The sequence below is a fragment of the Plecotus auritus genome, assembly GCF_963455305.1.
Source record: "Plecotus auritus genome assembly, chromosome: 1".
Classification (NCBI taxonomy): Eukaryota; Metazoa; Chordata; class Mammalia; order Chiroptera; family Vespertilionidae; genus Plecotus; species Plecotus auritus.
In genome coordinates this window covers 71506535-71527954 of record NC_137770.1, presented here as the reverse complement: position 1 = coordinate 71527954, position 21420 = coordinate 71506535, and the positions used below count along the sequence as shown (strand labels likewise).

At 50.3% G+C, this 21420-nt stretch overlaps 1 protein-coding gene across 2 annotated transcripts in view; it reads right to left on the bottom strand.

Moving 5' to 3' along the window:
• Positions 1–3967: 3967 nt before the first annotated feature.
• The window catches only part of PLA2G4E (phospholipase A2 group IVE), a 39243-nt gene continuing 21790 nt past the window's right edge, over positions 3968–21420 (bottom strand). The window contains exons 11-21 of one of the 2 annotated variants that reach the window (XM_080662605.1): positions 19573–19708; positions 18133–18269; positions 15645–15867; positions 12593–12707; positions 11904–12041; positions 10614–10721; positions 9847–10050; positions 8830–8996; positions 8252–8308; positions 6935–7121; positions 3968–6493 (exon numbers count right to left, since the gene is read on the bottom strand). In XM_080662605.1, coding sequence (XP_080518731.1) covers positions 6132–6493; positions 6935–7121; positions 8252–8308; positions 8830–8996; positions 9847–10050; positions 10614–10721; positions 11904–12041; positions 12593–12707; positions 15645–15867; positions 18133–18269; positions 19573–19708 — 1834 coding nt within the window. In that variant the 3' untranslated portion in view covers positions 3968–6131. The remainder of the gene's footprint in view (positions 6494–6934; positions 7122–8251; positions 8309–8829; positions 8997–9846; positions 10051–10613; positions 10722–11903; positions 12042–12592; positions 12708–15644; positions 15868–18132; positions 18270–19572; positions 19709–21420) is intronic. The other variant, XM_080662606.1, reaches the window with a different exon arrangement.

Genomic DNA, 21420 nt, shown 5'->3' with positions numbered 1-21420 from the left:
AAATCATCGATTGGCTGCCTTCTACACATCCTTCACAGAACCTGAAACCCGGGCATATGCTCTGACTGGGAATGGAACAGGGACATCCTGGTTCATAGGTCAATGCTCAACCACTGAGCCATGGCTGTATTGAATAATTCTTAAAATAAGTAACTTGGTAATAAGACAGAACTTTCTTTGCTATATGAATATTATAATTGTAATCCTTGTGGAAGTCCCCCCCCCCACACACACACACACCTTCACCTTGGTAATTTGCTGGTCACAAGGTTTGCTCTAGATTATGTCTAGCGTCGTACTCTGATCACTTTAAGTTCCAGAATGGTTAAAGGCCTGGAAGACTTGTGATGAGGAGATTAGAGAAAGTATTTTGGCCTGGGAAGAGCCCCCTTCACTCTCAGACACATCTTTTCTTTTTCTGTGGCAACTTACCCAGGTTACTGCTGCTACTTGGAGATGTAGCCTTTAGGAAATACAGGTGGAGATGTCTAGTAGGTACTTGCAGCAAGATTGCCAATTGTCTATAAATCGTCCTTCGTCAGTAATAGAACTGATTTTTAGCTGGGCATGTTGCAAAATAGGTAAAAAATTTTCTAGTCTCCCTCCTGTTGTGTGATCATGAGACCAAGTTCTGGTTGCGTCGTTACCTGAAGTATATGTGGGAGTTGTAGGAAGACTCCTTTAAGGAGAAAAAAGTTCAGCTCAGCCAGTGTTGCTCAGTGGTTGAGCATTGATCTATGAACCTGGAGATCACAGTTAGATTCCCGGTCAGGGCACATGCCTGCATTGGGGGCTAGATCCCCAGAAGGGGACATGCAGGAGGCAGCTAATCAATGATTCTCATCATTGATGTTCCTCTCTCTCTCTTCCCTCCTCTCTGAAATCAATAAAAAAAAAAAAAACAAAAAAAAAACCCATATATATTTTTTTAAAAGTTCAATCTTGCCGAAACCGGTTTGGCTCAGTGAATAGAGCGTCGGCCTGTGGACTCAAGGGTCCCGGGTTCGATTCCGGTCAAGGGCATGCACCTTGGTTGCGGGCACATTTCCAGTGGGGGGTGTGCAGGAGGCAGCTGATCGATGTTTCTCTCTCATCGATGTTTCTGACTCTCTATCCCTCTCCCTTCCTCTCTGTAAAATATCAATAAAATATATTTAAAAAAAAAAAGTTCAATCTTTCTTCTCCCTTCTTCCTTCTTGTAGCCTGGGATATAACTATACAAGGGATGGTAAATCAGAGAGTTGGAAGGAACAGGATCTCTGAAGAATCAATGAAGTGCCACGCCAGCCCTGGGCTGCCTCCCTGTGGGTTTCTTTTACATAAACGCATTTAAGCCACTTTATGTCAGGTCCCTATTCGAGATTAAAGTAATTTCTAACTAACACTGGAAATGGAGTCTGTGGTCATAAAACCTAAAATGTGACATTCACTTAGTGGAAGAGGAGCAAGGTCAACTTTAAGGATTCATTTACTGCAATGTGAGATTTAAAACTTGGCCACACAGTTTGTCTACATGCCTCCTTTCAAGAGATGGAATTTTGTGCCCTACCCTTAAATCTAGGCTGGCTTGTGAACGCTTCTGCCAACAGAGGAAGTGGTGCTATGCGACGTCTGAGGCTAGGTCATAATACTCCATGCACCTGCCACTGTGTAACTCTCTCTTGGAGCCCTGAGCTGCCATTTAAGAAGACCTGCTATGCCAAGACCACCATGCTGGGGAGGCCACAGGAAGGTGCTGTGACAGGCAGTCAATCAAGCTCAGCCTGCTCTTTATCCTCCCTCCCAGACTTTCCAGCCCAGGCACCAGAGGTGTGAATGAAGTAGCCATCTCCTCAGTGGATCCTTCAGCCTTATCTGTTCTAGATCCCAGCCCCCTCCCCCTGAGCAGTTTAAGTCAAAGGAGCAGATAAGAGTTGTCCTTGCTGTGCCCTTTCCAAATTCCTGACCCACAGAGCCTATGGGCATAATCAAATGGTGGGGTTCTTTATGCCTTTATACTTTGGGGGTTTTGTTGCTCAGCAATAGATAACTGGAACAGCTGGTAATTCTTATTAACGTTTTAAGATAAAAGTTTAGTTTTCTTTCACAGAAAAGAAGTCCAGAGCTAGGCAGACCGGACTGGTTTGGTGTTTCAGTCAGCAAAGGCTCAGGCCCCTTTATGCCCCTGCTGCCAAGAATGTGGACATAATGGATGGAGCTGCAGCAGCCATAACGAGCCAGAAGGCAAACTCGAGGATGGCAGCTGAAATGAGCCTGGGTCTTTGATAAGAAATACACTTCTGCCTTGTTTAAGCCACTGTAATTTTAGATCTTTTGTGTTATACAGTATAGCAGAAGTAATGCTAACTGGTATAGAATTTGAACACATGGATCAAGAACTTAGGAAATCAGTTTGGGTAGAGTTAAAGGTTTCAGAGTTTTCGAAATAGAAACGAACTCTGAAAGTTGAAGTCCTGGGTGTATCTGAGATTGCTTCAGGAGAGCATAAAGTGAGAAGAGAGCTAAGGAGAGAACCTCAAGGAATACCAGCATTTAAAGGAGAACAGGGAGGTGAGGCCAGGGGAAGGCCTTGAAAGTGGGAAGAAATCTAAGACAGAAGGTATCCAGCAAACCTGGCTCCTTCCATCCTGGCCGGTTTGCCGCAGTGGATAGAGCATCGGTCCTCAGACTAAAGGGTCCCGGTCAAGGGCACTTACCTCTGTTGCAGGTTCGATCCCTGGACCTGATCAGGGCATGTGCAGGAAGCAACCAATCGACGTGTCTCTCTCTCATCGATGTTTCTCTCTCACTGTTCTCTCCCCCTGCCCCTCCCCCCACCTATCAATGGAAAAAATATCCTCGGGTGAGGATTAACAACAAAAACCAACGAGAGGAAAAAAAAACACAAAAAAAACCTGGCCCCTTCCTTCTAGGGCTGGGTTGGCAGCCCCTAATGTATGCGCTTGGGTACACAGCTAATATGGAACTTGCTCTTCTCATTGCAAGTCTCTGTTTCCATGTGGGCCTCCTACTTGGGACCAGAAGGAAGCTCCTTGAAGTGTGGGGTCAACTGTTAATCCTTTTCATTGTCCCAGTGCCTACAACAGTGACTGGCACAGAATGGGAAGGCAATAAATATTTGCAAGCAGAACTGAATTGAACTGCTGTTGGCAAGGAAGTCATGGGAAGGGAGGGTTTCAGGAAGGAGGGAGTGGTCAGCAGTACCAAATGCTGAGATCAAGTAAGATAAGGCCTGTGAACGCCATATAACTCAGTGTATCTGGGAACTGGGAGGACATTGGTGACCTTGAGGAGAAGTGTTTTCAGGGGGACATAGAAGCAGAACACATCTGCTGTGGGACAGGGTGACTGGATGCATGGCAGTGTGGTATGCTGGCCGCTTTCCTGGGAAGGAAAAAGGAGATGACCATGAGGGACCCTGGGGGAGAGAGAAATTTTATTTAACTTTTCTATTTAATCATGTTGCAGGCAGAGATCAGGGAATCTGGGGAGGGAGCCTGACTCATTTCCCTGCTCTGTAACACCGCCAGCATTGTTTTAGATTGGAAGCTAAGTCACTATTTAAACTCTCAAATCCATATAAAAGTCTTTTTATGATTTCTCCCTCAACCCAAAGCTAAGTCCCTGGAAAGTAGAAGCTGTTTACTGGCTGCAACCACCATGCACTAAGGAATCGCTCAGCTGGTGCTGCTGCCTTCCTTCCTCTCCATCAGCACTTCCTGAAAGCCATCGGAGCTTCAGACAGCACGGGTCAGCAAGAGCTGGTGCTCCACCGGTGGCTGACATGGCTTCATAAAAAGAGGAGCACCCCAGCACAGGAAGGCAGGGGCCCCTGCAGAAGAAGAGGACGATGCCCAGGAGAGGGGGGATGGGACGGAAATGTCCTTCTTACACCTCTGGCTGTGGCCAGGACGGAATGAGGGCAGGAGTTAAGTATGTTTTACAGCATCAGATAATGAAAGCGGATGAGTCAACAGCACTTGCCCACATGGCCATTTTATTCCGTGTTCAAATAGTACAATGGTTTTAGAAACCTCACTCTACCTACTTTGATGAATCCAAGGCAGGCCTATCTTGACCTTACAACAAACAGGTCTTGCCGGATGGCTCACTCTGGTAATTTAAGGAGCGTCTGTTTGTTGCAGATGGAAGGAAAATATGTCAAAGTGGAGGCAACTGGCCGCTGTGGTGGAGGGAAAGGACTGTGTCACAGGTTAGCATTATCTGGGAGGGACCAGATTTGCAGGTCCAGGAGCTCCGTTTATCAGTGGCACAGGGGAGTCGATGGTTGGTGGGAAAGTTTGGCATAAATCCACACCTCCCACACCTTAATATGCATAGGCATCACCTGGGGGTGGGCATCTGGGCATGGGGAGGAGGTGGGAATCTCCTTAAAATGTAGATTGATTCAGTATGGCTGGGGCAGGGCCATACTGAACTAGATTTCCAGCCAGTTCCCCACCACACCTTGAGTAGCAAGGATGTAAACTGGAAGCCAGATTTTCTAAACTTCTGGTACCTGTCACCACTTGTCTCCCAACCACTAAAGTGCCGGAAACCGATCATTGTCCCACTAATAGAGAGATGTGGAAAGAGAATCCGGAAGGCCGGTCAACCTTAATTGCTCTGAAAGGTCGGAGCTAATCACTCGTTGTTTAGTTGAGATATTGGTAGTTGAAGCAGCCTCCACCTGTTACTCTTATGTAAATTCTTGCTGATTGGCTATTATTGGAATTTCCTGCCTAAAGGACATGGGTGTATTCCATAACCTTATTAACAGGGATAGCAAAGCCAAAGCAGGTGGTAGTCCTCCCCCTAGAGGTGGACTCCCGCCTGACCCCCAATATTCCCAAATTAATGCTTTTCTAGTCTCTTTTCATTTGTGTGCAGCCTTCTCCAGAACCGGAACCCTGAACCGGAACCCTGAACCACGCGGGATGTGAAAAGGATTCCCACACTAAAGGATTGCTTAGGGAGCACGGTGACTCAGAACGAGGACCCGTCTTCCAGGTTTGCAGGGCTTAGTGCGGACCACATGCCTTTCTGGTCACACCTTCTACCCGCCTGGGCTCTCAGTGGCTCAGGTTACACATTGTTTAAGGTCCCAGCCTCGTGGGAGACCTGGACTCTTTGATTTGACTTCTGTGTCCCAGGGCTTTCCCAGCGATTCATCTGGAAACCGTCACCAAGGAGGCCTTTTCTTCGGGGCTAACCTCGTCCTTTCTGGGTAGATCCTTCTTAGTTTTGTTCTCTCAGGGTGACTCGAAAAGCTAGGATGTGCTGGCCATGGTGCTTTCGTGATAAATAAGAGGAATCCCATTTTGAAATAAATAACGCCGTCTGGGAAACAGAGGGGAGGGTGCAAAGAGAGCTGAGAAGTGCTCCTGGAGCAGGTTAGTTAGCGAGCGTTGCTTCTTGGAGTGGGTGGCACTGGGCAGCATCGCCCACCCGATGCATGACTCCATTCACCTGCCTCAGCGCCCCTGAGCCGCACCCCAGTTCTTGTGCCATGAATCTGCATTGCAGACTCGGGCTTCACCTGGCATTTCATTGGAGCTGAACGCTCAGAGAGGGCTGTCCGGTTGGGATCACAGGAGTCACCAGTCCTGCGGCTCTGAGTGGTTACAGAGGGGCCGCTGAAACCTGTCACCTGTTTGGCTTTGTTGTTGAACAGACCGGGATGTCTCTAGTGACCCATCTAAGATCTTCTAGCATCACCCTCCCTATTAATATCCTGATTAATAAAAATAAAATATAGCTACCTACAAAATTCACAAGGACGTAGTTGCCTTAAATTTTAAAAAGTGCTTTCCAGGCAACCCAGAGTGTTTCTCAGGTCCTCTGTGCATCCCCACGGTCCTCCGTGCCAGGAGGCGGGGAGGAGCAAAAGGGGGGGCGGTGCTCTGAGCCCCAGCCCGGAGTCTAAGGTTTCAGGGGAACCAGCCTCCTCCTCAGACATTGCTTCTGTTCTCCACACTCTAGGCATGTGTGGGAGCCTGTGGCTGCTGGACCCTGAAAAAATTCCATGGGTATAAAACCCCAGTACATGCCTTGTTATTTTCCTATGGTCTCTCTCTCTCTCTCCTTCTGTCTCTCTCTTGCTCTCTCTCTCTCTCCACTTTTTCAAATTTTTATTTTTTTGATAGAAGGTCCAGGCCAGCCTGCCTGCAGCCATTGCCGGAGAACCCAGCTGTCTGTGCGGGCTGGTCAGCTCTGCTGGGTTCCGCGCCTGGGATGGTGGAAGCAGACATAGGGTCCGCGCGGCTCCCTGGGACAGAGGGACGCTGGCTCTTCAGGAGTTTCTTCTTCTCCACTGCCATCCGCAAGGCCTGGAGGAGCTGGTCTTTGTTATTCAGGATGTTGTACTCGCAGAGGTTCACCAGCTTGTCGAAGGCGGCCTCCGTGTATGTCAGTTCCTTGGTGGCATAGGGAGTTTGGGGGCCGTAAATGTCAACCTGGCCCTTCTCCAGCTCCTCGGGGCTTCGCTCCACACCTGAAGGCAGCAGAAGGACTCGCTATAGACTCTCACTATGTTAGGTTGCAACGACTTGCGTCCTACCTCTCCCCCAGCCCATCTCTGCATGCATGGGCACACACATGCACGCACACACACACATGCACACACACCTCCAAGCTCCTGGGCAGGGACACAGCTTGCTCACCTTAGGATTGCCCTAGCATGAACACAGTGCCACAAGCATAGCTGGATCTCAGTAAATGCTGAGTGACTGAGTTTGAGAGTAAAGTTTGACACTGCCAGCTCATGGAGGTGTGGGGAGGAGGTGTCTTTTCTTTCTTGCCAAACCAAGATTGGCTCAGATTGGAGCTAAGCCGGGCTTCCTGTTAGTGCTATTGGAAGATGGCATACGTCTGAAGACAGGAGCTCTAGTCCCAGGCCCGTGGCCGGTGGGAACAGAGCTCCCAGGCAGCTTACCTGGGGCCTTGTACTTCTGGAAGGTGTCACTGATGAGTGGGAAGAAAAGCACGATGGGGGCGTCGGGCTCCTGGGAGTTCTCCATCAGGTAGCATTCCTTGAGATTACTATTCCCCTCCTCTTGGATATCATATTCAGGGAAGGGGATGTTCTGCACGGTGCAGTACTCACAGGTTTGTTTCATTGGCTGGGATATCACAGGAGGACATGTTTGAGTGTTAGGAGGGGATGGAGATAGATAAAAAACACAGAGCTCTTAGATCCAGCCTCCTGATTTCCCGCTAACAACTCTGGTCTCCAACTGCTTGGCCTATTTGTGCTATTTTTAGAACAAAGCCAGGTCAGAACAAAGGGCCTGAGGCAATAGGTTGGTGTGTGTCTAACTGCAAGCTCCTTCCCCACGTAACATGGACAGAAGCCCTTTCCATGATGCTTCACCCAAACACAGACCCGGGTAGACGTGGGTGGCAGCCTGAGGGTGACGAGGTGAGCCGTGGACAGCCATGGCCGGCAGGCTCCTGGGGGACAAGTATGGGCTTTCGAACTGACAGAGCGTCACAGGGCTGCCACGGACTCTGAGAGGGCATCTTTGTGAATGTAATGTAACAGGAAGAGCAGTGGACATAGAGCATCAGAATCCCCTTAGTGTGTCCCCCTCTTCCATGCTCACTGGCTATGTAATCTTAAGCAAGCCACTTCCCCTCTATGTGCCTCGTTTGCTCGGCTACAACATGGGAATAACAGCAGCTGTGCCATCTACCTCAAAGAGCTGGTGTAAGGATGTGTAGTGAGAGCATGTGTAGGAAAGGGCGTTGTCACTCATTTACAAACTTAGGTCATTATCACTGTCATAAACTTATTTACACTCCCCCTTTCCTGGCTTTAGGATAGGACTATATTAAAGTAGACCCCAAATCAGCTTCTTTCCCTTAAAAGGCCAGAACATTTCAAAAGTAAATAAATAAAAACCTCCTCTGGTCCTAGTTCTTCAGTATAATTACATGAGGGTCTTATTCCCTGGGAGAAGGACGTTACAAGCTCTTGAAGTGGTATAAGACTTTAGAACTGACTGGGCTCTATTAAGGTGAGGACTGAGGAAATTTTTTCCATTGATTAAAATAATTTTTTAATGTTTTTTTAATTGATTTCAGAGAGAGAGAGGAAGAGCGAGGGGTAGAGAGATAGAAACATCAACGATAAGAGAGAATCATTGATCAGCTGTTTCCCGCACCCTCCCACTCTCCCACCCCCACCCCTTATTGGGGATCAAGCCCAAAAACCCAGGCATGTGCCCAGACCAGGGAATGGAACAGTGACCTTCTGGTTAATGGGTTGATGCTCAATCTCTGAGTCACACCAGCCAGGCTCCATTGACTTTCAGAGAGAGTGTAAGGGAGCAGGGAGGGGGAAAGGAGGAGGGGGGGAGAGAGAGAAAAAGAGAGAGAGATCAATGTGAGAGAGACACATCGATTGGCTACCTCCCACTTGAGCCCCAACTGGAGCCAGGGATTGAACCTGCAACTGAGGTATATGCCCTTGATGGGAATCAAACCCAGGACCCTTGGGTCTGTGAGTAGATGCTCTAACCACTGAGCAAACCAACCAGGGCTATTAAAGTTATTTTTTAAAACTTCTGTTTTGGTTTTTTTTGCAGCTGAAGAATTGCCAAATACAGCAAACACTCAGATGCAAGAATTGGAATTAGCTCAGTGAGTCTTCCCAAAACCCTGGGCAGGGGCTGGGTGGGCATTGCGTGTGAAAGCAGGTGGCTGCCCCCTGAGGTTTGGATGGCTCCCTTCATAGCATGCATTGCAGCTTGAGTTTCTGTGAAAAGAAATCTTGGCTCACGCTCTGGCATGTCTCAGAAGAGGAGAGCCTTTTATTGCCACACTTGCCTTTGTCTGGGACCCGGCACAATAATTGAGATGGATGATGAGGTCGGCTTTTCTCTCTGGCCTGAGGAGGGGTGGGTAGCTGGAGTTGACAAAGAACGCAGTGTCCAGCAGACACAAGTGGTTCACCGTCTCCGTCAGCTGGTTTGGGAAGCTGTCAAGCACAGTGTCTGAAACCCAAGGCTTCCAGTTACCATCACACCCACCACCCTGACCTCAGCAGGTGGGCAGAGGTACCTGGGAGGGGTGGAGGGCCCTGCCCAGAGCTCGTTCAGCTCAGCCTGGACTTTCAGCCCTACCAGCCTGTCCAGGATGCCCAGGTGAGTGGGTGACCCTCTGGGTGGGCTGATGAAGAACAGCATTATCTTGGTGTTTTAGCAAGTCTTTAATGTCATATGCACAGAACACCCACTACGACTCAGCCACAGGGCTTGTGGGGTAGCAGGGGCATAAGACTATCCTATAATTTGGTACAAACTTGGGGCCCTGAGCCAGTGGCCCTTTCTGCCCAGTCAGTGAGGACAAGGATTATTGGGCCAGGCCCAAGCAGCCATGGCCAGATAAAATACCAAAGGTGGTGGGACATCTACCTCAGAGCCTTTCTGTGATGGGGAGGAGGCACTGAGCTGAAGCTGCAAGACCAAAGTCTAAGGCCTGGCTCTGCTATTTCCCACTTGGGGGTTCCTGAGCTGGGCCATCCCTGCCCAACTCAAGATGGCACCATTCACAGGAAAAGGTACCCTCAGAGCACAACTACAGAAAGCCAGGGCCCACATTTTCCCATCTGTAAAATGGGCCAACTTCTGCTTGCTGGGGTTGTTGTACAAGTCAATGAACTAACTATTATACCACTCTGCCCACTGTTCAAGACTTCACCCAGGAATATACTGGGGTGGAGTCTGCCACACGCTCTCATGAACATGCTCTGAGGAGTTTTTGCATCCTATCTCTATGGCAGCCTCAACATCCACTTTTCCTTCCTCCAAACAGAGGCAGGCCTCACGTGCCAGGCCGGGGTACCTTTCCACTTGGAGAACTGGCCATTCTGGAGGTAGCCGGTGTGCAGCTGCAGCCCCAACAGGAAGTTGTGGAACTCGGACACAAAGGACCGATAGGTGAGGATGTGGCGGAAAGTATTGGAGAGCCATGACCCGGGGATCACTACCGAGGTGTCCAGGGCGTTGGCATCACATTTGGGGATTTCAGGAAGGAGCGGCTCATCTTCTGCAGGGGAAAGGGGGATGGAGAGCAGGTCACAAAAGTTGGGGTCTCCGATTGCTCAGGTGGAGCCCTGCGTGGTGGCCCAGCACCCAGGGGTGAGCCACTGTAAGTGCTGTTCACACCTTCTTGCCTAGCTCTCGAGGCCCTGGCATCGGAGCTGGAGCGCCCAGGTGAGACAGAATAGGGATAGGGGAGGAGGGTGACAAGTAAGGAGGGGTTCCAGAGCGGATGGTCTAGGTGAGTAACCCTTAACTGTGCGTATAGATCCCTTTCCCCTTCAGCTCTCCTGAATGTCACACACTACACGGTGGATCCATTTCCTAGACCGCCTAGAACTGGCCCCTGGGGGCTTGTGGCTAGGCCTCAGTGCATATGTCTTCACCTACAATTACCCTCCCTTCCAGGCAGGGAAGACCCTCTAGCTCTAGCTGCCTTCCGATGTTTGTGGACCACAGAGATGGTGTTAAAACATGTGGCAGGTTGACTAGTCCTCAGTTTGTGACCCACTGCTCTCTACCACTCCCTCCTATTATCCAACCAAGAGGGAAAGCCAGTGGGTCACCCACCGATGTCTTGCACTTTCTCCCTTGTCCACCTGTGGAAAAACTCTTCTGAAGATCGGGCAAAATTCCAGGCATCGAGCAAGTTCACGGAGAAGATGCTGCTCCACAAACCTAGGGAGCAGAGCCAGCTGTAAGCAGCTCTGTCCGAGAGCTCCCGGCCTCACCCAAACACTGGCTAGTTCTGCCTTGGCCTTGATTCGCACTCCAAGTTAGGCTGCTGGGAGGCTGGGGCAGACTTTGATGTCCCTCTGCCCACAGTGTAGCTCAACCCAGACGACTGATGGCCCCCAGCTTGCAGCTCTCCTCTGCCCTCCTCTCAGAGCTGGGAGAGGGTACGAAGGTATATAAGGCACCGCCCCAGCAGGAACTTAACGCTGATAGGTGCAGGCTTCAAGTCCAAATGCCCACTCTTGCATCAGTTAATACACTAGTTTAGGATAGTACCTGGCACATGATGAGCACTTGATAAGTGTAGTGCTATCTTTTATTATCATAATTTAAAGATGCAACACATTAATAATAATACTCATATGAAATCTTTCACATACACTGACCCATTTGGATCTATAAGATAGGTTTTTATGCTTAAGCCCAATTTACAAATGAGAAAACAGGCTCAACTGGCTCAGAGAGTTCAAGCTCAAGTGTCTTAACTACAGATCTCTGAACCACACGGCCAACAGCATAGATGTTGTGAGGAAGGGGAGGCCACCACAGGCTGGGGGCTCCTGGGCAGGCTTCACAAAAGCTATGGGGCTGGATTTGGACCTTCTGGGCTGGGCTGGACGGAGACAGGTGGAAGAGAGGGGCTGCAGACTAGTTGAAATAAGAGCCTAACTCTGGTGAGGATGCGTCTTTTTTTGGGGGGGTCACCCTCTGGTAGGTGAAGTTCAGACTCTGGAGGGGAGAACTAAGTGAGTGGACATCATAGTCAGGCCCCTGCCCTCCGCGCACCTGGCTCTGGAGGACCAGGGAGCATAAGGTTGGGAGCTGGGCCAGGCTTCGCCGATGACTTCGACTTCACCGATGACTTTGACTTCACCCTATGATCCCTGCTGCCCCCTTGGGTCCCAGGAGCTAGGTTAGCCCTTGGAAGCAGGCATGTTGCTGCCTGGAGCCAGACGGTAAAGGGTGGGGAGTTCCAAAAGCTCCCATCTCAGCCTGCCATTCCCAGTCTCACCTGGGTCAGTTCCTGGGGGAATAGAGCATGCCTCCCTGTCATTCTCTAACTCAAAGGCAGGGCCCAGCTCAGCATGGGGCAGGGTTCCCAGGCGCCTCCCTGGCAGGAGTCACCTAGCAAGTAGCACATCCGAGACTCGGGGATCCTCCGCATCAGCCGTCCCATGAAGAACTCAGAGCCGAAGAGCTCGGTGGGGATGAAGGCCCCATACTTCTGCATGCCCACCTCGTACGGGGAAAACTCGCACCACTCTGCACAAACAGCAGGACACGGTGTCAGTCTTAGGTGGTACAGCCACGCCTTCTGACCTGGCTGTCTGAAACTGAGCCCACCCCCCTTGGGAAGACCTGGACAGTGAGGCCACAGTTTCCTCACAGGACACATGGGGGTGCTAAGGCCAGGCAAGACAGTTCTGCAACCTGCACTGCACGTTTGCTCCTCAAAACCGGATAATAGGGACCCAAACTGACCCCAAAAGCAGGACTGACCCCAAAGCAGGGCATGTCTCTAAAAGAGCTTCCCCTGGGCAACTTAAGAAATATCTAGGATCCTTTCCCTCATGACCTTTATTTCCTCCTGTCCCATCAAACTGCCACCCAGGCAGGGGACTCTGTACCTGTCTCGGCTCCCCCACCATCCATACCCAGGGCAGAAAGGGGTAGCAAAGTCGATTCTTCAGTTGTCGGGAGCACCTTTTGATGTGGAGGTTGGCAAAGATGCGAGGGCCTGTGTGTGCTGGGTGCAGGGTGCCTTTGCCTGCTGAAAAGGGCCCCCCTGGTAAATTGCTAGTCAGCAGTGTTACCTCTGAAATCCTGGTTGCTTACATCGTCCTTGACATTGATGGTGAGGTAGATGGGCAGGGGGTTCTGGCCATGGCTCAGAGCAGCACGCTGCTCTGACAGTTTGCTGTCATTTCTCTGTGGGGAAACAACATGGTTCAGGAAAAGAAGCTGACAGATCCGGGCATCACAGAATAAGGGCACAGTCTGGGCCTCCTGAGCCCACCAGGCTGCTTTGTCGGCCCTGGCTGACACTAGTTAACCCTGCTTTTAAAATGCACCGGCAGAAGGTACACTCATCCTTGGACTGTTCACCACCCCAGATATGTGGATAGTGTGGGGCTGGGTCTGCAGTTTAGGGCTGTCCCTCAGAGCCCCAGGGTTCTTTCTCCTGGTGTCTTGGGAACCAGAGAATGAAGAGGTAGGGGTGGAAGAGGCTACCACTGCTCCTCTCCTCCCCATCATCTTCCACCCACTCAAACTGGAGCAGCTCCTTTTTTTTTCAATCTGAGGAATTGCTGTTTATTTCTGTTTGTCTTGTTACTACTAATATTCTCTCATTTCATTTTTTTTTAAGTTCTTTATTATTTAAAGTATTACATATGTCTCTCCTTTTCCCTCCGTTGACCTCTCCCAGCCCTCTCCTGCCTCCCAGCACAGGCCTGCACCCTGCTACTGTCTGTGTGCATTGGCTATGCTCACATGCGTGCATACAAGTCTTTTGGTTGGTCTCTCCCCGCCACCCCACACCCTCCCCTGCCTTCCCTCTGAGGTTTGAGGTCTGTTTGATGTTTCTACTAGTCTCTGGGTCTATTTTTGTTAATCAGTTTATGTTGTTCATTATATTCCCCAAATGAGTGAGATCATGTGATACTTATCTTTCTCCTCCATTTTTCTTATCTGCTTTGCATGTTGCATAACATGGGCTTGGGAAGGGAAAAAAGCTTCTTCCCTCCCTCCCTCCCTCCCTCCCTTCCTTCCTTTTCTTCTCCTTCTCCTTCTCCTTCTCCTTCTCCTTCTCCTTCTCCTTCTCCTTCTCCTTCTCCTTCTCCTTCTCCTTCTTCTCTTCTGTTTTTTAACCTAAAGCTTGGAAACTTGGGCACCAGATGGCAGCCAAAGTCCCTAAGTTCCCAGAGCACTGTGCTGTATAATCAGAGTGGGGGTCCTGCAGATCAGCTGGGGCCACAGGTCACTCTCCAAAGAGAATCAGCCAGTATAGACAAGGCCAACTGAGGCCTTAGAGGTGCAGGTGCTGATCCCAGGCCTAGCAGCTGCCTACCAAGTGACCGTCCATGGTCACCCAAGCTTGTGAAGGCCATGGAACCTGTGTGGGATGGTAAACACATATGTAGGCCAAATGACCCTTGGGCCTCCCTTGAAAGGCAAACAGGATACCTATTGAAACTGGGCCCAGAGATCTGGGCATCACATGGCTGACTACCCTGGAAGTAAAGGAAGTTGCAGACTCACAGAAGATCCAGTCTCTACTCATTTGAGGGGGCCCGAGGGGAAGGGGCTCCTACTTTTGGCCAGAGTGGAAGAGCAGAGGCCTCCTAACATTAATCCTAGACTTGCTTTCCTGGGAACTCCGGCTCCTCCCCACACCAAACCGAGGAAGCAGTGCTCACACTTCCGATGTTGAAGCTTTGGTGCTCTCCTTCTCAGTCATGGGGGTACTAACTCTTTAGAAATATCAGCTACCACTTATTGATGCAACTCCCATTTAAGGAATAGCACAGAAGAGGGCCAGAGGTTAAACCCCATCCTGCCTGAGTCCAAAGCCAACACCCTCAGTCTCTGCCTGCCCTGCTTCATCCTGAAGACAGGTTACATGGTGGGTTACCAAAGGGGGCAGGATGGGATGGGATCTGTCAAGAGCTGTGCGTGCCTCACGTCCAAATCCCCATGGCCTCGCATAGTTCCTGGCATGCAGGAGGTACTTAATTTGTAGAAAGATTGAGCGAGGGAATGAATGAATGTTGAAGATGTGATTTGGGCCATCTTTGGTTGGTCTAACTGTCTGGGTTTTCTGGAAGAGGGGACCTACTAGAAAATAATTCACTGTTTCTCCTCATTCTGGAAAATTCTGATTTGAAATCAGAACTATTAAGACACATTTGGGAGTGGGGCAGATAGCCACAGGTCTGAATAGAAGTGAGGTGGGCAGCTCTGCTTTGGGGCAAAGCCAAAGTTGGTCATCCCTGTGCAGGGGCCTGTGCAGGCTGAAGGATCCAGGTGTTAGCTGAGCTCACCCTGATATCCAGGACCACAGCATCCCACAGTCCCACTCCTCCAGCATGTCCCACATGGCTTCCACAACAGCCGGGTCTCAACACAGGCGGGTCCTCTTCTTGGGCACATATTGCTCAGGTCATTGGCTCTCAGAGCAGGAGGGAACCTCATTGGGCCCATCCTCTGTGTGGTGACCTTGAGAAGGAGCCCTGCAGACCTCCAGCGGCTGGAGAATCACTGAGTGAGTGTCCCAGCTGCTGTGCTCTGAAATCCATGCTGAGTTTGTGCTGAGGCTAAGCATCCCATGGGTGGCTCCCAGCCCATTACTGAGTGGGGCAGGGATGTGGAGGCAGGCCCACTCTGGAGGTGTCTGGCTCCTCTGACAGCCAACGTGGCTGTAGGACTCTCAAAGTCTTGCTGAACCTTCTAAATCACACAAAGCTGTTTAGGGTGCTTCCACCCAGCCTTTCTTCTCTCTCCTCCACTAGGGGTCAGACTTGCATCACAGTCTGGTGGCTCTCCAGTCCTTCCCAGCTCCTCCCTATTTTCTCTCACAGGTGTCTTGGTTAGGCTCTCAGATGATAAGCTACCTCTCTGCAGGGATTCATCGAAGCCACCCCCAATCAGTGGCTCTCAGTCATACTCTAAAGGGATGTAGGAAGACAGTCCCACCATCTTCCTCCATCGCACATTCAGGCACCTCATACCTTTGACATGCAAGGATGCAGCTGCAGGTCCAACCTAACTCGCTCCTGCTTCGATCTAAGCCCAGACACCCCGATGAAGGAAGAGAGCCGGGCATCAGCCAAGGCAGGGTGTGGCCCAGGAGAAGCTGGTACCTACCTCATCCCCCAGGCAGGCCTCAATCAGCAGGCCCCAGAAGTCTGTAAAGTTGACCTTGTAGCCTTCCTGGCTGCGCTGCCGGAGCTCCTCCCGGAATTTGCGGAGCTGGTCCGGGAACAGGGCGGGCAGCTTGTCCTTGACCACATGCCTCCGGGCCTCAAGGATGGCAGACTCCAGGTTTTTGGAGGACCAGTCAGGGTCACGGTACAAGGTAGCCATGGTCCTGGAGAAAGACAGGCATGGCTGATAGAGCTGAGCCAGCCCTGGTCCAATCAACCCCAGACCCTGGCAGGAGAGAAGGTGGCAGCTCAGGGGAAACCCCAACCTGCCTGGAGAGGAGTCTGGAGGAAAGGGAGTGAACATTATTGCATACGTTACAACACTACCATTTCTGGATTGCCTATTGTGTGCCAGGTACAGCGTGTTGCTTCAGAGGGAGGACTCAGGACCCAGATCTTCCTGTTCTAATCCAGACCCTACCACTCACTAGCTATGTCATCTGAGGCAACTTACTTCACCTCGCTTCACCTAAGTTTCCCCATCTGTGGAAAGGGGAGAGTTATGATAATTGTACTTACCTCACAAGGTTATCGTGAAGATTACATCAGTTAATGCCATGTAATGTGGTTGGAATAGCACCTGGCACAGAGTAAGTCCTGGGCCCTGGGGTGGTGGAGCCATCGTTGGAACCAGGCTCGGCTGATTCCACATCCCGGCCTGATTCCACTCTGCCACACTAATACTTCCCATAATTATGAGGCTGGCTAAAGGTTTGTTCCCTCTTCTTCTTAACTTACATGTGGGCCGTGGGGAGGAGAAAATAAAGATGGGGGTCCCCCTAGCCCTGGTCTTTGTCCCTGTCTGCCTCGTCTTGGCCTGGACCCAGCTTTCTGCCTGTGTCAGGACAGCACTGGGACCCCCCACAGTGGAAATGTCTGCAGCCGCGTGGTTGTCTGAACAGTGGCCTCATCTTTCACAGCACTTGTTTCTAATCAGGGAGGGTGGAGGTTGGTCAGGAGATTTCTTCAACAAAAAGCACCCTGCTCTCTACAAGTTTCACTCAATTACTTTTAAAAAGCTTTCAAAACCATTACAAACAACTGGTTTTAAAAGAATCCTTTCCAGTGCTTTATCTGGGCCAGGTACCCCTATTCCCCCATAGAAGCAGGTTCTGTCCTTAACCTACCACCCAGGGGCAGCCATTTGACAGGGAGCAAAAGCAGCCATTTGACAGGAGGCTTAAGAACCTGGGCCCTGGCCTCTGACAGCCTGGGTTCAGTTCCCAGCAATACCACTCATTAGCTGAGCGGCTCAGGGCAATTCCTTTGTTTCTCCAGCTATACAATGAGCAGAATGACAACACATCCCTCATAGTTTTCTGATGAAGAAGAAATGAGATGATGCATTGGAAACAGTCACCCCAGTGCTTGGCACAGAAGCCATGCTGATAACTGTCAGCTGTTCCCTCTATAGCCCATCTGGGCTGCAGCCTCAGGGCCCCTCATGCCCAGGAGCCCTTGGTTTTCCTAGGAAAGTTCACATCCACTCGCCCAAATGAAAGTCACCCACCCAGAGCGCCTCCAGGATGAGGGTCACAGACCTGGAAGGCTCAGAGGCCCACCAGCCCCAGACAGATTAAGACACAGGCCTGGCTGAGAGAGAGGCCTCGGGTGGTCAGAGGGCCCAGTCACACTGGGCTAGGGCTGCATTATGACTTTGGTGGTCCCCTTCACCATAAATGATTAAAAATGTTGCTTTAGGACTATTGTATAAAGACAAATATAGGAATATTCTTTATTAAAATATCTTCTCCAATCTAGAAGTTCATTTTTTTCTTCTGATCAGAAAAGAAATCGTTTTTGTGGTTCCTACAAGGACCGTGGGACCTAGGCCTGGTGTCTCCTGTGGAGAAGCCACCTCATGCTGGTCTCACCTGGGGGAACCAAGTTCTCACTCCCCTTGCTCATCAGCAGAGTGAGGATGTGGGAGCCTGGGGACACCTGCAGCGCAGAGGGAGTGGGCAGGGGTGGGTGATGGGCTGGAGTGTGGGCAGCCAGGGCAGCCGGGCCAGCTCCACGGCCCTGGGAGACTTGATACCCACTCCCTCAGGACAGAGTGCAGCTGCCTCTCCCAAGCAGGACGGCATCAGTGGTACCAGGAGTTCACTCCTGGTTGGCCACCGTGCCCCCAGGGTAACAGTACCGTCAGTAATGACCAACGCGTATGATGTGTATAGTGTCTCTCGTGTACCTAGTACAGGGAGAGCCTCTCCAACAACCCCACGAGGTCAGTACTATTATTATCCCCACTTTATAGATATGGAAACTGAGACTCAGAGAGATTGAGCTCACGCAGCTGTAAGTGGGAGAGATGCCCAGGCTTCATGAGTCCCTCTTATATGGGATGTGGGGGTTTCACCCGATACCCCAGGCTGGCCCTTCAGCTGTTTGTTCTGGGCTCCACCAGACAGTAGCCCCCGGCTCCTTACCAGGTGGCCCCTGACAGGCCAGTGATGTAGCTGGCACAGTTCAGGAGGTTCAGCTTCTGCAGCCCCAGCAGGTGGCCATACATGGCAGTCATGGATCTTGTTCCACCCCCAGTGGCCATGATGGCTATGAGCGGTACCTGGGGGCACAGAGAGGCAGACTGTTCAGGCAACGCTGGGTGGAGAATCCTGGGAGTGACTGACAATGGAGGAGGGGGAGCTGGTACACAGAGCAGAGAGTGAGGTACTGAGTGACTTGAAAATTGTCTTTCGCAGAGTGGCTGGCCAGCCAGGAGGTCTAGAATTAGACCTTAGCTCAAATCCAACAGTTGGTATCAGTAAAGGGCTCCAAAGCCTCACATGGGCGTGGTAAATCAGGTCTTGTCTGGAAGAGTCCTTAGCACTGTTAGTCTAGCCCTGAGTTAACAGATGCTGAAACAGAGGTACAGGGGGCTGGGTGGCTTGTTCAATAACCCAGCTTGTACATGATTCCGTAATGGTTGCAAATTGATGATCTCCTATAGAGGGATTTGATGTGAGGGCATCAGCCTGGTGCATGGTATGCACCTAGTATATACCATATGTTTAAGAGCAGGAGGAAGTGAATGTCTGACATGTGATGGGGCAGGGGTGCCACCTCTGGGTTGACACAGGTTTACTACATATGCCCTGGTGTGCTTCCCTAATGATGGGAGGAGGGGCTCTCTGCCAAGACTTCTCTAACTGTTTTCATTTGAGGGGAGACTGAGATCCTTCTGTTGGCTAAGTCCCAGCGCAGCCCTCCTCAGGCACGAGGTCTCCATTCACACCGATGGTCGGCCTCAGAAGGTGACACTTGGAGGGCTGCCCTGCTGCAGAGGGGACTATGGGCCTCGGTCCTACTGGGGAGCTGACAGAGGGCTCCAACAAAGGCACCATTGTCTGCGCCATGGGAAAAAGCTAGCCATGGGAGTGGAAGCTGCTTCTCTCTAGCTTCTGCCTGCTGTTCTTTCTGGGTGTGTGTGTATATATGTGCATGCTTTGGGGAAAGGAGAATTGAAGAATGAAGGTCCCAGGGCCTTCTGGGTGGCGGTGTGGGCTGTGGGAGGAGGACTGATGTTATGATTATCATTGGTCTATTATCCATTCCTTGTTGAGGTCGAGGAAAGAGTTACATGTCACATGTTTTTATGGCTGGGAGAGGAGGCCATTTGTTACCTCAGGATCTTTTAGTGCTCCCTCCTTTCTCTCTCCACTCTGATATCCCCTCTCCTTGTGAACACAACTGAATCATACCCAACACAGCCCTTACCTGGATCTTAGCACCAAGAGCAACCAGGACAGGCAGCCCTGAGGCGGCCTGGGCAGGGAGGGGCCGGGGAGCAGACATCAGGGCGCGGGGTCATCGGAAGGACAAGTTCAGAGCAGGCACTGAGCCCAGGTGGCTGACCTCTGCTTACCCACCTCGTCCATCTGCAGGTCTTCCTCCAGCTGCAGCACCTGCTTCAGCGCCTCAGCCACCACCACATTCCGCTTCTGCAGGAACTCCAGCTCTTCCGGGCATAGGCTGTAGCCCAGCCGCACGTCCAACATCTGGGGGCTGTGGGGACAGAAGACTTGGCTGAGCAGGCCTATAGGTTCCACCTCCATGGAGAAGGCACAACTTGGCTTTAGGGTCTCTGCTTTTTCATCTGTCACATAGGGCTAACTGTGCTTAACTTCTAGCACTGTCTTCAGGACTTAATGAGATAACAAATATAAAGGCCCCAAAGCCTTAGCTCGTGCATTGAAAGCAGGTATTTGACAAAATTAGGGACTCATTGAGCCCTCTACCTCCTCAGCAAGATCTGGAAAGTCCAGAAAGGCTTCCCCTGGCACCTTCTATAGACCGAGGCCAGACATGGGGACAAGGGTCTCTGAGGTCCTTCTGTCACTCTCTCGGGACAAAGCTCTATAGTAAGAGCTCTTCTGAGCCAGATAAACATGGCCCAGTTCTCATGGAGCTCACACTGTTCCTTAATCTCTTCCTGTTCCTGAAATAATAATTGTCCTGTGTGTGTGTGTGCAGTTGACAAAAACCCTTCACCTCCCTGATCTCACCATGTCACCCCCCAGGTTTGCAAGATAGGAGGGGCAGGAGCTGTGCAGCATGACCAGTGCCTATCCTCTGTGTATCTCAGACCTGCCCTGAACAAGTCCAGCTCCTGGCGTGGCATCCAAGACCCCACGTGATCTGTCCAACCTCACCTCCAGTTACTTCCTGGAAGGGTCCATCGGCTTTCCAAGCTGAGGAGCCCTTTTGGTTCTGAGCCTTTGCACAGGTCCTTGCCTTCACTGGATGCTTCCTTCCTCTGCCTACCTACATCCCTGCATCCTCCAAGGCCCAGCTCCTCAGTGACTCCGGGCAGATGGACTTTGACATTTTGAGATCTGAGTCACTAACTAAGTCACACCTCTTTGATGGCAGGGCCTGGGAACTCTTCCATCACGTTCTCCCATGGCTACCATGGGTCTGCAGTCACAACTGTGAGGAAATAACTCTTTCCTCGACCTCAACAAGGAATGGATAATAGACCAATGATTATCATAACATCTGTTGATATTTGCTGAGTGTCCCACTTGCCAACAGATCAGTGGGTTTTTGACATGTGTTATTTATCTCACTGGATCCTCAAAGCAACCAACAATGGTCAGTACTCTTGGTATTGCTTCAATTTACAGAGGAGAAAAACTGAGACTTAAAGAGGTTAAATAACCTGTCTAAGAGCAGAGAGCTAATCAAATTGGAAATGGAAATTATGATCACGTGATTTTTGACAAGGGTGGGAAATTCAATAAAAAAAGAACAATCTTGTCAACAAATAATGCTGAGACAACTGGATAGCCACATGCAAAAGAATAAAGTTGAGCCTCTATGTCACATTGTATATAAAAACTAACTCAAAATCATAGATCTAAATATGAGAGAGGCCATAAAGCTTTTGGAAGAAAAGATGGGAGTAAATTTTCATGACTTTGGATTAGTTAAATACAACAATAAAAGAAAAAAATATATAGATAAATTGAAAGTCACCAAAATTTAAAATGTCTGTGCTTCAAGTACTAGACACAGTGATCAGACAAGAAGAAAACACAAAAGGCATCCAAATTGGAAAGGAGGAAGTAAAACTTTCATTATTCACAGATGACATGATATTGTACATAGAAAACCCTAAAGACTCCACCAAAAAACTACTAGATTTAATAAATGAATTTGGCAATATAGCAGGATAAAAATTAACATCTAGAAATCAATGGCTTTTTAAATACACC